At 42.6% G+C, this 17,440-nt stretch overlaps 1 protein-coding gene across 2 annotated transcripts in view; it reads right to left on the bottom strand.

Annotated features, from left to right (window-relative positions):
• Nucleotides 1-2,753: 2,753 nt before the first annotated feature.
• Extl2 (exostosin like glycosyltransferase 2) overlaps nt 2,754-17,440 on the bottom strand; it is a 20,886-nt gene continuing 6,199 nt past the window's right edge. Inside the window, exons 3-5 of one of the 2 annotated variants that reach the window (XM_051165609.1) lie at nt 7,562-7,989; nt 6,477-6,547; nt 2,754-3,863 (exon numbers count right to left, since the gene is read on the bottom strand). In XM_051165609.1, coding sequence (XP_051021566.1) covers nt 3,378-3,863; nt 6,477-6,547; nt 7,562-7,989 — 985 coding nt within the window. In that variant the 3' untranslated portion in view covers nt 2,754-3,377. The remainder of the gene's footprint in view (nt 3,864-6,476; nt 6,548-7,561; nt 7,990-17,440) is intronic. The other variant, XM_051165610.1, reaches the window with a different exon arrangement.

Below are 17,440 nucleotides of genomic sequence, written 5' to 3'. Positions count from 1 at the left end.
TGCCCTTGAGCTGTCACTGGACAGTTCCTTGTCTGCCCTTTTAGCCTTAACAAAGGTCTGTGAAAGAGAAGTCTTTAAAACGCTATAGTACTCAAACATTTTATGTGGAATAAGTAGATGACAGGTACATAGAAATGGTGAAATGAGGAGGGATGATGGGAAATAGATGCTATCAGATAGACTATTAATAGTGTCACCATGGCAACACTTCTAGAGGAATCTAGCAATATGTATCAAAACTCATAAAAGATGAGATGAATACCAGTAGGTAGATCCAGGTGTTCAATTTTGTTGGATCTCATTTTAAGGAAATAATCACAGGAAATGCTCAAAAATGTGTGTGTGTGTGTGTGTGCGCGCATGTGTGTGTGTGTTAGGGTTGATTGTATATTTTTTTATTACTGTATATTGTATAGTAAGAAGGTAGCAAGTGAAATGGGAACATGCTGAATACAGAATCACAGTCTACTCACACAATGAAATAACAAAGGAACAGTGCTATTAAAACATCTGTTCAGCTCTGGAGAGATGTCTTAGTGGGTAAAGGCTCTGGCCAAGAAGCCTAAGAATAAGATTTGATGCTTCTTGCACTCATGGTGGAAGGAGATAACTGACTCTGGAAAGTTGTTTTATGACCTTCACATCACACACACACACACACACACACACACACACACACACACACACACACACGGAGAAGGACAGATATGGGTCTTACTCTGAAGCAGGGCTGATCTTCACAGAATTCTCTTGCCTCAGCCGTCTGCCTGCTGGGATTACAGGTGTGAGTCACATCTGGGTCTTTAATTTCTTTACACTGCTGTGAATATGACAAAACTGGTAGGATAAAGATGTCCTGTTTTAATGTTAGAAATACAGGCATTTCGCAAGGTGTGATGGCTCCTGTCTGTAATCTCAGCATTTGGCAGACTGAGGCAGGAACGTCATGAGTTCAAGGCCAGCCTAGATTATAAAACAAGACTCTTTTCTCCAAAACAAAGAGGGAAAAGGTATCTGGGGGAAAAAATGATGAAAGCAAGGACCAATCCCCGCAGTTCCCGTGTGCTGTGACACAGGCAATACTCTCAGTATTTTCCTTGGTGGATGTCAGGTTTTCTAGCATTAATTTTTATATCTTCCCAATAGCTTGAACATCTGAAATGGGAAAGCCCCTGGAGGCTATCCAGGCGCACTCTCTCTCATCCTTTAAGATAAATTCCTAACATAACCATGACTATTAACTTAGTCTCGGCTTCCCAATTTTGAGGCTATATAGGCAATCCTTAAGAAAAATGGAGAAAAGCAGCCACATTTTGATGAGGAAACAGGGGCTTGCACTGGCTATAATGTGACATCTAGTGAGGATTTCAGGCCAGAGTCTAATGGCGGAGCCTGCAGGCCTCACTTCTGAGCTACGTGGCTTTGAGGGTGTAGTTTTGAGCCTACAGGAGTGATTTTGGATTGTGCCAGGCATGGATAAGAGGTATTCATGGAAAGATGGTCTTTAGAGGTCTAGCTGCAGTGCAGGGGTTTTTCTTGTAAAGACCAAAATAGATTTTTGTTGACTGTTCCTCTGTAGTATGTGAGAATTCGGTGTAATTCACATGCTATAATGTTGTACTTAAAGCAAACTTTAAAACGTCAGTGGGAAATCAATTAGGGGAATATCTTCTCAATAGGAAACTTACTCATGGTGAGCGTATCAAGTTTTCAACTTCACTGTGAGTGGTATTGTAGAGTACAAAGAAATTCCTAAAATACCACAAAAGCAGCCTAAGCTATTAACACGGAACATGAGAACAGCTGAAGTTTATCTATTTGATAGTGGAATACCAAGAGGCAAAAAAACGGACCACCAGCTTTGGAGGAAGCAGGTAACTGACACGGATTTTAATGAGGTCAAATTAAAAGAAAACAAATATGTGTATGATTGCATTAAGACACACATGTACACTCCATTATTAGACAGACAGACAGAGCACAGACGGCAGGAAGGACTCGTAGTGGAACTTCAGCTGTCATTATTTTGCTATTTTCACACCTCTGAGAATGTTTAGGCCTTATATATAGAGAGAAGAAGAAAAGTGACGCGTGGAGGCATGACATAGTGTTCCCTTTCAGCAGTGATGAACAAGGACAAACTAAAAGGACACCAGGAGGGAGGCAGACAGAGTGAGCAACAGCAACAATGAACACCTGTGGGTACCCACAGCCTTCTCCCATCATGGCTCCATTCTTTTTTTTTTTTTTTCTTCCAAACAATTTAGTAATTGAAATTTCATCATAATGAATAGTGCCTTGGGATTAAAAAAAAAAAAAAATCCCAACAGAATCCTGGGCTCAGGATGCAAACATTTCTGTGTCATACAGTTATTAAGTATTCACAAGGTAGCCTATGCTTTCATAATAAACATCTTTGACACTAAGGTTTTTAATTTCTGCTAGCTTCTACTTAACCATTCTTTCAGAAGTTATTTTATACTTATTTATTAAACACAATCTGTAAAATATGAGAACTAATGTACATTCTCAAGGTCACACACAGTGACAAATTGCAGGGACACATTTACTCCTTGCTGCATATAGGTTGCATATAAGAAACATGGGCTGCATATTTTAGTGATCCATGCAGTGTAGACATACGAGCGTGCACACACACACACACACACACACACACACACACACGCACACATACACACACACCCCGAAAAGAAAAAGAAAGAAAACCCAACAACAACAATAAACAGACAATGGTCAGCCATGAAAACGTACACTCCCAGTCACAACAGGCTTAACAGCAAAAATACCATCACTGAGAGCTTTATCAAAACCAAGCTGGGCATAGTCAGTTCTGGTTAGAATGGCCAGAAAGGATGCCGGCAACCAGGCATTTCCTGGTTTTCCACCCAGGGTTCAGACTAAACTCTCCTGACATGGCTTTTCCCTATACTGCAGGCATTAACTAGCTGAAGAAGCATTTCAGGCTTCAGATAAAAAATAGTCAACCTTCACTGAAAAGCTGAAAAATGTTTCATTTGAGTCTCTGGTCCTAGAAGCAGCTTGCTGTAGGTCCTTAAGGCAAATGCCAGGGCTCAAACAAATTGGAGAGCAGTCTCGAGATGTAAACAATAGTATCGTGACCAAGGACTTACAACCTTGAACAAAAGCTCTTCACAAAAAAGCCTATCTAGGTGAGATCGGCTTCTTGGCTTCTGTGTTTCATATACTAGAAGTACTGCATATGTGTATTTTTTTTCTATTATAGAGACTTGTGGACTAGATAAGAGTTCATGGTGTTGCTTACAAAACAATAATACACAGCATGGAGAAGCCACTCAAAAACCTAGCAATGTTTTGGGTTTGTTTTTGTTTTCTGTTCACATTTTACTTTTATGGTTGGCATATGGGAAACCAAACTGGGAAATCATAATGTTGGAGTATTTTAAGGGCATGCCATTGTATATACTAACAAGCTTATTTATACAGTACGATCGTTGCAGAAAGTGCTCTGCCCGATGCCACATTCCAGAATAGCCGTTGGTTTCTTTCTCCAAATTAACCATGTTTATGGGTTTCACAAATATCCCTGAAGCCTTCCCAGTGTGCTTGGTGATGATGAAATTCATAGCAATATCATCACAGTTCTGAGTCTCGTCAATCAACGCATGGACTGCTGCAGGCTGGTTCTGAAAGAGCTCGAGGTATTTTCTGTTGAAGAAAGAGGCTCCAATGAGCACCATGGAGTACTGGTCACCATTTCCGGGCCCAGGTGTCTGCAGCTCAAAACCTCCGTAACTGTAGATACCGGATGAAGTAGAGACGTGTTTTCTAGGTACAAATCCCACAATCTGATCAGGAAATTGCTGAAAAGAGGAAAGGAACAATCAAGTGTGGCTTTTCTTTAGAGAAGACAGAGACAAAAAGGCTTATTTATTACAGAGGATGTAGCTGATTTGTCAACTTTTCCTTATTTCTTGATTTTTTTCACCCCAATTTCCTCGAACTCTAGACAACTTCATAACTTTGCCTTCTGATAAGTCTAGAGCTTAAGTTCTACCACAACCAAAACCTCTCCGTAAAATTCTTACCTTTCAAATATTCTCCGGATTCTAACATTTGACCCAAACAAATCTTAGTCACCAGGGCGTCTAGCCCTTCAAAGTTTTCTCTAAGAAAAGTTGACCAAGCTGGTCAGTGAGGTACACACCTTTAATGCCAGCATGCGGGAGGCAGAGTCAGAAGAATCTCTGTGAGTTCGAAGCCGGCCTGATCTACAGAGTGGGTTCCAGGACAGGCAGGACTACACAGAAAAACCCTGTCTCAAAAAGCCAAACCAAAGAAACAAATCAATCCCCACTCCCTGATACCACCACCACCACCAGACAAACAAAGAGGAAAGTTGATCTCAAGAATATTATTATAGGATGTAAGTGAGCATTTTGAAAAACTATTTTAACCTCTTAAGTATATATAAAATTATACATCCATAGAACTGATTGGTTTTCCAAGACAGGGTTTCTCTGTGTAGTTCTGTCTTTGAACTCTTTCTGTAGACCAGACTGGCCTGGAACTCACAGAGATCTGCCTGCCTCTGCCTCCAGAGTGCTGGGATTAAAGGCGAGTGCCACCACTGCCCAGCTACAGAACTGATTTTTACTGCTTTTCAATGTTGGTTTTAATGCTCTTGAAAGTCATGATTTATTTTTAACAATGCTATATTTTATGCCTTCTCAAATTTTGATATTTTCTTTTAAAAATATGAATTTAAATAAGGAAATACAACATAAATTACATATTTACATACACTTAAGATAAGATATGGCTTTTGAAGATATGAGTAGATAGTAGGAAAAAAAATTCTATTAAGGAAGGACTTACTAAAGGTAAGACAAAGAAACAGTGAGCAAAAGAAAACACTGAATTTAAAGTATTGAAAGTTTAAAAGTTTAATTTACTATTATGAATAATGTGAACTTCACCCAGTTTGAGTTTCATCTGCTGAAGCTAAGGGGGCGAGCGCACCCACACACACGCACACGCACACGCACACGCACACGCACACACACACACACACACACACATACACACACTCAATCTAATGAATTAAATTTCACTTCAAAGAGCTCACATGTGGTGGTGGGGAGATGGGGAGGTGTGGAATTTCCACACCCTGAGAGGTCAGAGGATGGAAAGGTTGTTGGGTTGCTGGAGGCAGAGGGGATATTCAGGTGATGGATGGAGGACAAAGGCTTCAAAGAAGTACCATTATACAGTCCAGATTCTGAAAAGTCTCACAGGCTAGAGAAAGGCAGGGCAAGGCAGCAAGGGTGAGGGAGTACCAGGCATGTGTAGGCACTGGTAATAGTCCTCTCCGTCTTACTTGCCAACACACCTAATTATGAAGAGATGCAGAGCACTGATCAGGCTCACCGCACAGCCAGATGTTCCTAGTTAATGTACTAAAATGGTTCTTAATATTTTATGAATAAAACTTAAAATACTATTATATTTCCTTATTCTTCTATTCAGATTGCTCCAACCAATCACAATCTTTACATTGTTACTGAGTCCATCTTTATATATAGGGTAGATTGATTTTTTTTTTTAACTCTTAAGTAGAAATCCCACAGCTGAAGAACTTTTTGCCTAAGAAGATTTTGTTTACAGGGCAGGCGAAAACTGTTAATATAGGAAAAAGTACAATTTACTAATCAATATGCCAGGCAAGAAACTAAAAACGGCAGCATTTAAAAGGTTGGTATTGGCAGAGCACTTGTATTGACATTTGGCCTTCATATCCCATGCTGTTTTGTCCCAGGTAGCCTTAGGGAGGCAAATCTGATCATCAAGGTAGCAGAGTATCGAGTCAGACGACTTGCACAGAGTTCTGGACTCAGGTAATTTGTAATGTAGCGTATACAACTCTGCTATAATCACGATAGGTTCAGTGGGAGAACTAGTGAGCAATTTGCCTGTCTAGTCAAGCTGGCATTTAGGAAAATCAAGCCAAAACAGACACCTGCCACCACAATGCCACACACAGAATTATTACCTCAAAATTCCTCAACATGGTCTCAACTAGGAAACAATTTGTCAAGGTGAGAAATGCTTTCTTTTATAAGAGTTTTTTTTTGTTGTTTGTTTTTTGTTTTTTGTTTTTTTTTTTTACATTATTAGCACACAAATGCATGTTTCATTTGAGACACAAATGGTTTGGGAAAGCTTTTCTTCATGGTAGTCTTGGCTACACCGCATCAGTTCATTGTTTTGGGGAAGTTAATTCCAATTTTTCTCCCTATTACACCAAAATGTTAAGCCAACTTCCATGTTGTCTTACTTGAGCTTGGGAACTCTTGAATTGGCCTATGACAATTTCAGTGATGTTTTAGATACTGCCTAAACTAAGCTGCCCTGACTAGGTAGTTCATGGATAAAACTTTAGCTATGCAGTATCATAAAAGATATAGCAACATTACCTGCCAAATTGAGAAGGCAAAAACAAGGTCCTGGGCGCTAATGAGTGTGTCATCATCTACCATTAATATGGCTGCAATGGAAAGGGAAAAAAAATACATTGAACAGTTTGGAAATGAATGCAAAAATCAGTGAGATACAGTTGTGTCTGCACAGACCATTCAAACCGATTATGTTTAAACCCAATTAGTAAAATTAAAATGTATTCTTAGAGAGATTTGTCTAATAGAAAAAAAGTTCTGACTAAGGGGAAAATATCATAATGCAATTATAGTCCCACCAACCCAGAAAATTAATGTACCCTTAAGCAAAGCCGAGATACTTTAAAAAAAAAAAAAAATCACACCCCAGAGAAACTGTTATAAAGAGCAACACCATTACATTAAGTATAAATGTCATTGTGCTGGCTTTATGTCAACTTCCCACAACTACAGCCCTCTCAGAGGAGGGAGTCTGAATTGGGAAAATGCCTCAGTAGGAAAGCCTGTAGGGCATTGTCTTAACTAGTGATTGATAAGAGGAGGGCCCACCCCATTGTGGGTGGTGCTAGTCCCTGGGCTGGTGGTTGTGGGTTCTACTAAAAAAACGACAACAAGGACGACAAGAACAACAACAACAAGAAGAAGCTGAGCAAGCCATGGGGAGCAACAGCAGTAAGCAGCACCCCTCCATGGCCTCTGCATCAGCTCCTGCGTCCAGGTTCCTGTCCTGACTTCTTCAAGGATGAACAGTGATGTGCAAGTGTAAGCCAAAGGAACCCTTTCCTTCCCAAGTTGCATTTGATCATGGTGTTTCGTCAGAGCAATAGCGACCCTGACTAGGGCAGTTTTATGGCTTTTTCTGTAGTGAGTAATATACACCCTGTGTGTGCTATGCCACACAGCAGGCCTTTTAAAAATGTTTCAACACTACCTCTTCAGGATGTGTGTGATTTCCTCCCCCAGGGAGCTTCCTGTTGGGGTCCTGGAAACTGCTTCTTAAGTGCTGCAAAGGGCTTTTTAAAAAAACGATAAGTTCCCTGAAAGGCAGAAGTCCGTCCACCCACCCGCAGGAGCCCCTTCAGACCCAGAACCCAGCTCTGACTCACCATTCGTTTCCACTTCTGGGAAGACCTGGAGTCGGTTTCTCATTTTGTTTGCTGTTTGGGGTTTGAAGATGACAGGGACGGGGTGAGGCCCCAGAGAGTTCCATAACTCCCCTGGTCCCTTCTCCCCGACGTTGTTCCATACCACGATCACTTTGTGCAGATTCGGTACTGCCTGGTAGTGATTTAAGAGTCTCAGTAGGAGGTCTGTTCTGTTGTACGTCTGCATGATGAGAGTGAACGAATCCAGGGAGGGCTTGCTCTGGGATTTGATTTCCCTGCGCAGGGTGAGCATTTTGTCTTCTTTGATGTTGGGCAGTAAGTTGGTCAAAGCTCCAGCCACAAGCAGTAACACCAGGATGACCACCAGGGAGAAACGAAGCACACGAATCCCCATAACTTTCCCCGGGAGTTTGCAGATGTGGCAACACCTGGAGTGGGCATGCGAAGGAAAGATAGGCACTATGTTGTAGTTAAGTCATTGATCACTCTTAGGAGGAATTCAAGTTGATTTCTCCATTCTTTTGTAAAGTGATTTAACAGGTAAAAAACTGTACTCTAATATTCTTTTATTCCTTTAAAATACATTTTAATCAATTCTTTGAAAATGTCATACAATTTTGATCATATTCACTTCCTACTCTGCCCCACAGCTCCTCCAAGATCCACTACCATTTCCTCATCCCCTCCTGTCCTCTTCTTGTTTGTTTTTCAAAATAACTCACAGAGTCCAGTTTGTGCTGGCTATATGTGCCCTTGGAGTATAGCCCACCTCCAGGGGCCATACCCTAAAAAAAAAAAAAAAAAAAAAAGAAAGAAAGAAAAGAATGAAAATCTGTCTCTCACCCTGAAGCAACTGTCAATAGCTCTTAGGGCTGGGAACGCATGGGCCCCTCCCACTCCATGTTAGAATGCCAACTAGCTTGATATTGTGCAGGCAGCAGCTACAGCTGCTCTCCTCCTCCTCTTCCCCCTCCTCCTCTTCATCCCTCCTCCTCTTCCCCCTCCTCTGCCTTCTCTTCCTCCTCCTGCTCCCCCCCTTCTTCTCTCTGCTCTATTCTCCCTCCATCTTCTCATTTGATAGTTTGGATGCTCACAGGGATTCAATAACAATTCCAGAAGTATTAAACAATTTGGATAATGGCACCAGGTTTTATATTGGGAAAAAATTTGTGCTTGATGCCAAGGTGCTCATTACTGTGGGCTGTGCTGCTCTGTTTGGATTCACTCACATGTAGGTTGAAGTAGGGGCTTGAGGTGGTTTGAATGAAGACAGCCCCATGGGCTCTAGATTTGCATGCTTAGTCTTCAGTTGATGAACTGTTTGGGAGGATTAGGGATGTGGCCTTCTTGGAGGAGTGTGTCGCTGGCAGTGGGCTTTGAGGTTTTGAAAGCCCACTCCAGGCCTAGTGTCTCTGTCTCGCTCCTCTGCCTCTGTCTCTTTCTATCTCTGTCTGTCTCTCTCTCTCCGTCTCTCTCTCTCCCCTCTCTCTCTCTCTTCTCTCTCTCTCTCTCTCTGTCTCTCTCTCTCAACCTGCTGTCCACAGAGATGAGGATATAAAGCTCTCACCTACTTCTCCAGCACCACGTCTGCCAGCCTGCTACCATGTTCCCCCCTATGATAATGATGGACTAACTCTGTGAAATTATAAGTGAGCTCTCAATTAAATGCTTTGAGCGGGGAGTGTTGTCTTGGCCAGTGTGTGTGTGTGTGTGTGTGTGTGTGTGTGTGTGTGTGTGTGTGTGCGTGTGCACGCGCCTTTACAGCAATGGAACAACAACTAAGACAGGGCTCTTGTACTTCCAAAGGACCACATCACATAGCATATAGATCTCAAGGTATGATGCTGCACACTGCAATTCCGGCATTCTAGACACTGACACTGGAGGACTGCAAGCTCCAGGCAAGCCTGGGTTACAACATACATACTCAGACCTTACCTCAAACAAAACAAAACAGTGTTCCAGAGCTAGCCATGGAATAGCAGCAGTAAACAAATAACTGGAGAAGACAGCTTGGATACTCACCAGTCAGAAAGGTCTATGTAATCAACCTCTCCAATATACAGACGTGGAGAATAGGGTAAATCTTACTGTCAAGTTTTACAGGGTTAGAAATGATGTTCTTGCTCCACACATTATCATTTCCAGGATTGCTACCTCCTGCTCTAACACTAACGGTTTTTAATTACCCCTGCTTCTGATTCCAGACGATTTATTACTCCACCAACCTCCACTAAGCTTTTCAGGCACGTCCTTAGGTTGAATTTTTGGCAACTGTGTCTCGTATCCATTTTGTCAATGTGTAAATTCATGCAGCTTGTCGTAGCCGCAGCCATCTTAGGATATAGCCTCTGTGACTGACCCTGAGGAGGAAGCTGAGCTTCCCTGTGTAGTTTCCCAGCACACCCACCAGCACAGACAAAAGCAGTGGACTCACCAGGCTTCACTCTCAGACCCAGCTCTAGGCATCTGTCTGAGTTTTTAATAGCCTCAAGATAAATAAGGCGGAGTCTAGATAAAATGTCCACATTAGTACCACCCCATAAATATACCCCTTTGTGACCCACACTTTAGGAGGTCTCACTGGGGTTTCGGCCACCCAGCGCCACACTTCTGTGCCAATTCCCCAATACTTTCTGCATCTGTCTGCCTTTCTTCCTTTGGCCTTCCAGAACTTTAGGGCCAATCCTCACACACTAGGGCCTAGTCTACAAGTACAAAACCCAGACTAAGGAAAATGAATTTTCCAAAGAAACTCACTAATGAAGAGATTAGATTAAAAAAAAAAATGAACTAGTTTCAGGTCAACATTATAAAAGTCCCTTCAGGCTAACAAAAGTGATTTCTCAGAACAGAAGGAATATGAGGGCCTGGGGGAGACAGCTCGGTGGATGAAGCGTTAGTCTTGCAAGCTTCAGGATGTAAGTTTGAGCCTTAGCACTCCTGTGGAAAGCTGAGCATGGTGGCAAGCACTTGTAATCCCAGCACTGCAGAGACAAGGGAAGCTGGGTTCTTGGTGCTTACTTGCCAGTAGAGCTTAGTGAGTGACCACCATGTCCCAGTGATAGACTGTCTCAAATATTCAAGGTGGCTGTAGATTGAGAACCGTTACACCAGAAGCTGACATCTATCCTACATGGGTTAGCACAGGAGTGTGCATGTGTGGATGTGTGTGCGCGTGCGCGTGCACACGTGCACACACACACACATGCACGCGCACACCCCTACACATAGAAAAAGAGATTATGATATTATTATTATCCATGTATTTGTTTTGTGACAGAGTCTTGGGACTATAGCTCATGCTGGCCTTGGGTTACATAGCACAGGCTAACCTCAAATTTGAGACCACTTGTCTCCTGGGTGCTGGTACTGTAACTGTGTATTATTCCCAATGACTTTGACCCCATCATCTACCCGTTTTTCACATCCACTGAAACAATCTCTCTTCCTAGACTGCACAGATACTCTCATTTATTTCCCAATACTGATAAAAAAAAAAATGAAGAAGCTCTTAGGACGTGAGACTGGAAATCAATCCATGGTTGTGGCATGGGGACAGTACAGCAATACTGACACTACTCTCCCTAATACAGAGCTGTCTTTATATACTGGGTATAATAGCTATTCTATATCGTTTCTCTCTGCCCTTGAACTAGAGAGATCTTTCTACTAGTACAAAACACACTTCATGATATGAAACAAGGTCATGGGTGTTTGGTGGTCATTTTAACCCAGTGTTCCAGCAAGGTGTTCTCTTTGCAGATGGAAAAGATTGCTTAGACTAGTCTAATGGGACAGTGATCGTGGGACAGTGGCCTAAAGGGACAGTGATTGTGGGACAGTGGCCTGAGTTCAATCACAGATGTGAATGAAGACAGATAAACTGTGTGTGTAAACACTACTGTGTTTTAAGCTTCTGAGAATGGAGAACTGATGTGACAGTGTGCTGAGTCACATGCAGCTTAATTTATCTGTTTATATTTTTGAGACAGCATCTCTATGTAGCCCAGGATGACCCTGACTGCACAGTCGTCCAGCCTCAGCCTGCTGGGTGCTCTGATTACAGAAATGTACTATCATATCTGGCCATGGCAAGAGCTTGCTCCCAAGGACAAGCCACAACAATCCAGACTTGAGAGCAGTGTCACTTTGACACAAAGATTTCTGGCCAGTTTTCAAGAGTATTTGGTCTTGGACTATTTTCCATGGCCTGTTCTATTAAGAAAAGCAATTTTTGTGTTTCTCCCTCTATCACGGCCTCACTCTTAAGATATGAATAAAATTAGTCACCTCAGCTTTCAGGCAATTATTTTTCAAGAAGAGCAATCTAAGGCTTCAGAGCACAATATTTTCATTTCATGCACTCTTTTATTAGAACCACACAAACTACTGAGATGATCAACCAAAGATACAGGGCTTACTAATCTTGATTCCAAAGGCTTGAACATCCTTTAAGTGCTGAATTTAAAAGCAGGTCCCATAAAGCTCATGCTCAGTTCTGCATGGTCACTTGCAAAGACACTCAGGGCAAAGCAAGGCTTTACCAACTATGTGAAAGGACACCGGGACCCCAGAGCTTTGTACCACTTTGGGTAGCTGAGTCGAAGCGGCATATTCTAAAACTTACAAGTGTTTCTACCCACTCACTACCTGTCACTCTAGTTTGGAGAGATTAATTACTATACACAACTGTAAACTGTTGACAACGTCAAACACACTCCAGAGCGACAGCTTCCCTTTCATTTATACTTCTAAGTTGGAGTTTATTCCCTGTGCCGTCACACAAGCTTTCTCTTTCAAACACCTTCTACTTTACCTATCTCTGAAAGGTTTCAGAAGATCTGAATAATTTATATCTTTAGAGATAGATCATAAATATTTCACTTGGCATTCATTAAATAATGCACCCCAATTAAATTATGCAAATTTTAAAAATTGCATGGAGGAACAAGAGAGGAAGGACTTTCTGAACTTGAGTAGGAGGGACAAACTACTTTGAGACTAGCTCAAGTTCTGCCCTCTATGGTAGGCCCATTGCAAACCTTGGTACACTCCAGAGAACAGTTCACTTTTTTTTCTATAAGATCCTATCACCTAACCCACAGCCTGGGCTCTGAATGGGATATAAACACATCAGCAAGATATAAAGAAATAGGTAAATAAAGCTGCGTACTTGTCTTTTGCTCTCATCCTAATCGCCACTCCCCACCCCATTTTTCTGTTTTAAAATCCTGTCTGTGTATGTTTATGGATGGTCTGTGTCACTCTGAAGTGGATCTCATAGCTCCTTTCTCTCCTTCTTTTCAGACAGTCTCTCTACGTAGGCCTGGCTGGTCCAAACTTGCTCTGTAGACGAGGCTAGTGTTGATCTTAAAGATCTGCCTGCCTCTGTCTCCCGAGTGCTGGGACTAAAAGCGTGCATCACTAGGCCCAGCTCATAGCTTTTAGTTTGTTTTTCTCCCTCCCTCCCTCCCGCTCTCTTTCTCTCTCTCTTTCTCTCCTACGACCACACTAGATAAAATATAACTAATAAACATTGCAAGCATCAACATAAAACAAGGTCATTTTTCTCTCCTTGTCTCTGGAAAATAAAATCAAGTTTCTTCCAGTGATTGTTTCTACTTGCACCTATGCTCCCATCTCAGCTCTTTATAGGTAAAGAACATACCCTTTTGGTTGTTTTTGATAAATTGTTATTCTACACCAGAAACTGTTCAACCAGAAATTATTCTACCATCCAGGCAATAGCTGGACAACTCTGGAGAGGTTTTTGGGTTGTCCCAAAGGAAGGGGAGATAGTATTTGCTTTCCAGAGGGTAGATGTCAGCGGTGCCACTAAACACATAACAATGTGCAGGACAGCACCCAAGCTGAGTGTTATCTGGCCTGTTGTGCCCAAGGTGGGGAAGACTTGCTCTGCATTTTAGCTGCTTAATAAAGTCCACTTGAACATGACGAGGAAGACCACCAGTGAGCCCACTGCTGTTACGCTCAAGCATAACAAGGGACACAGCTGTCAAAGATGCCCTGATGTTTTGTTTTGTTTTGCTTCTCAAGACGGGCTTTCTCTGTGAAGCCTTGGCTGTCATGGACTTGCTTTGTACACCAGGCTGGCCTGGAACTCAGAGATCCACCTGCCTCTGCCTCCCTGAGTGCTGGGATCAGCCTCACTAGGCTGATGCCCCAATATTTACTTGCCTCCTTGTATAGACAGTTGGACAGGATCTCAGAGGCCTCTAAAGATTTTGGGGTCCGTGGAGAGACACTTGCCTCAAGCCATGCAGCTGCTATGGGATGCGCAGCAGCAGCACTCGAGCTGAGGCAAGCTTTACTGGATAGCATGACTATCTACTATGGCATGGCTGTCACTAAAGTACCTGGCAAGAAATGCAAATATTAATTCTCTGTGTATAAGAACATTTTTATAGCATCAAAGGGATGTTAACATTCTGTAAAATACACTCATCTAAAGAACATGGTTCAGTGTGTTCTAATATCCTCACAGAGTGTTTGAAACGTCATGGCATTTTGTTGTTGTTTTAAGATGGGGTCTTGCCATGTAGCCCATGCTGGCCTCAGAGTCTAAATCTTGCTGCCTCAGCCTCCCCAGTGCTAAAAATGCAGGCAAGCGCCAATAAGCCATGATCATGATTTATTTTTACAACACTTTTGGTGCACCAGGGGAACTCAGGATAGTCTCTCCAACTTCCAGTTATCGCATCCTTCCCCAGCCCCAGAAAACCACAAATTTACTTTCTGTCTCAATAAATTTGCCTACGCTAGTCACTTCAATGAATGGAACTATACAATACATGGCTTTTATAGCTTACTCCCTTTACTTACCACAAATATTTTCGAACTTCATACACAGATTAGGTATCTCTCTTCTTTAGTATGTATATGTATGTAATGGACATGTGCATTTGCATTTTGAATCTGGGTCAGCACACATGTGTGTGAAAGCCAGAGGCTGATATTGGCGCCTTCCTCAATTACTATCTGCTTTATTAACTGAGGCTAGGTCTCTCTCTGACCCAGGGACTTGCAGATTCAGCTAGCCTAGCTAGCCAGCTTGCCCCGGGGACTCTGTCTCTGCCTCTGGGGGGAGCATAGGGATTAGTGGGCATGCCACACCTGCCTGGCATCTACGTGGGCTCTGGAGAGCCTCATATTTGCACTGCAAGCACTAAATATTATTGAAGTATCTTTCTAGTTGACCCTGCATTCTGTTTTCACTGCCAGACAGCATTCTATTATACAGATTATTTCACATTTTGCTTATCTGTTCATTAATGGGTGAACATTTTGGTTGTTGCCATATTTGTGCTATTATCAGTATTGCTGCACTGGACAGTTGTGAGCATGTGTTAATGCAGGCGTTTGTTAGTCATCATTTCTCCTGGGCAAACGCCGAGCAGAGGGACTGCCGAGTAACGATGCGAGCAATGTTTAAATTCCTGAGTGAAGTAGTTTCTGGAAGATTGCTCTTGGAATTTTATTTTGTAATGTGGACATAAGGTTAAGTAAGAAAGTAAACAATACACAGCAAACGCTGGAGGTGCGTATGCAGTTAAACAGGAAGGGAAATGGGAACTTTCCGAGACAGTGGTCCCCAGGAGCAGGAGCAGTATTGCTGAATTCTTTTCTTGGGGCTAGTTTCTTCAGACCAGAATAGCAATGATTATGTAGAGAGAAGCCGTAAACAAATACACCAGAGTGGAGCAGGAGCAAAAATAAACCAAAAAAACAAAACAAAACAAAAAACCCCGCCCTCTGGCTCATCAGGTAGAAACACAGTGAGCAGCTTGGCACCCGGCAGCGACAGTCTGTGGCTATCCTTGTGATGCCACAGATGGTAGGAGAATGAAAACTAGGCTGCCATTTCGCTGCGAGATCTGCCTGATGCAGCACAGACGTGCTTTCTCTTTGGGCTCATTCTCCAGGATATGTACTTGCATAAAAATGGATGATTACAGGCTGCAGATGCGCTGAAAAAGGCCTTCATCTGCCAGGCCATAAAACCATCCCAAGGTGGAATACAAAGGTCAATTCAAAACGTTGAGTCTTCTTCCCTTTACAGCCATGGAAGACGAGGGCTGAAGAGACAGCTGCCAATTACACAGCAGCTTCTGGGTGGGTCTAACAGAATGCAAATGACACTGTTCAAACTGAGGCAAAGGGGCTGGTAACAAACATACAGCAAGGTGACCTCTGTGTCAGCCGTGTACCCACAGAGCGTGGGAATAGACTTTTTCTCCTCGGGTCTTGCAAATATCAGCTGCCCTGCGCAACTTTCCCTCACTGCTCTCCATCCTGTGCGGTCCAGTGAACTCCAAGGCGTGGAGACGGACCCTGTTCCCAGGTACCACGACTGTGCCTCCAGCACCCTTTCCAGAGTGGATTTATCTCCTGACTTTGTGTGGGCAATTGTCCTTGTCATGCTTGAATGGGAGTGGGGAGAAGACCACTGAGGGAGCCATTTCTCTCCTTTGACCCCCATGTAAGTCCCAGGGGACCGACCGGTCCCTCAGGGTCACAGGCTGGGCAGCTGCTGCTTCTACTTGCTGAGCCACATCATGGTCCCACTTTGTGACATTTTGATGAAGTCTGTGGCAATCTTTATGAATCACAACAGGATCTGGCTCATTGTCTGAGGCTTGCTCTGCATCCTAATAGTTAAACGCACTGAGAGAATCGAAGTTTAAGTCGCCCTAGCTTTTGCTATAGATGCCTAAAATCATAATTCCTATGCCTAGATTTGAACGTAACACCAGGTCCAATTAAGAGAGCATCCAAGAAATGTTTTCCTACATAAAAGGCCTGGACAGTCACCATAAGGTGGTAAGACAAAAGGGTCAAAAATGTGACCTCAAACCCAAGCCACACAGGCCACCTTTCTACTTTCAACACCAGGATTCGGACTTGCTCTACTTCAGGAAATGAGTTCATCTGTCAAGAGAGAAAACCATCCCAAGTGGAAGGAAGAGTCTGAGACCCTGGGCTTTCCTTCTATACAGGCACAAGATTTAGCCAAGCTACTTGAGTAATAGAGATCCCAACTCTGGCTAGCTTTGCTTTGATTTGCACGCCCACATATTTCTGGCTTATTCTGTGTAGAAATGTGTTTTTCGTTTTTAATATTCCAGTTTCTATAGAAGCTTTTGTGAACAAACCTATTTGTCTTAGGAGAAAAGTCACCATCTGTGAGACAATATCATCCTTGGAATTTTCCCCTAGGAGGCTTAGGAGGTAATGAGAACCAGGAAGTATCTGCCCGACTTGGGGCAGGCAGCATACAACATGTGAACAGACAAAATTCTTACCTACTTGACTGTACAGTTTGGACCTGAACTGCCATTCACAGGTTCATGTGACTGAATGCCGAGTCTAGAGATAGGGGTACTCTTTTTTTTCATGGAGCCTTTAGGATGTGTGGGCTAACTAGAGGAAGTGAGGTCACTGAGGGGCAGCCTTACAGGTTATAGATCCTCCTGGGTCCTGCAGACCTTTCTGTCTCCTGGCTGGCCCCATGTACCAAGCAGCAGGGTCCAAGCACCATGGAACCACCGGCTGCCATGCCTTCCTTCCCACGACAGACTGTATCTTCCTAAATAATGAGCCAAAATAAATATTTCCTCCATTAAGATTGTTCCTATGAGCTATAAAGTAATGAATACATTGATTTATTAAAATTTAGTTAGGGCTTTTAAAAATAACAAAACTATTAGACTTTATTGTCCCACAATAAGCTTTTATATTAAAATTTTAGGTAACCCGAGCTAGAATTTACTGTACTCTGAAGTTTTTTTCAGTTATAGGATAGTTTAAGAAGAGTATACTTTTAAATATTTATTTTTATGTGTGTGAGTGCTTGCC

This window comes from Acomys russatus, chromosome 23, assembly GCF_903995435.1.
Source record: "Acomys russatus chromosome 23, mAcoRus1.1, whole genome shotgun sequence".
Taxonomy (NCBI): Eukaryota; Metazoa; Chordata; class Mammalia; order Rodentia; family Muridae; genus Acomys; species Acomys russatus.
This window is presented reverse-complemented; position numbering and strand designations above follow the sequence as displayed.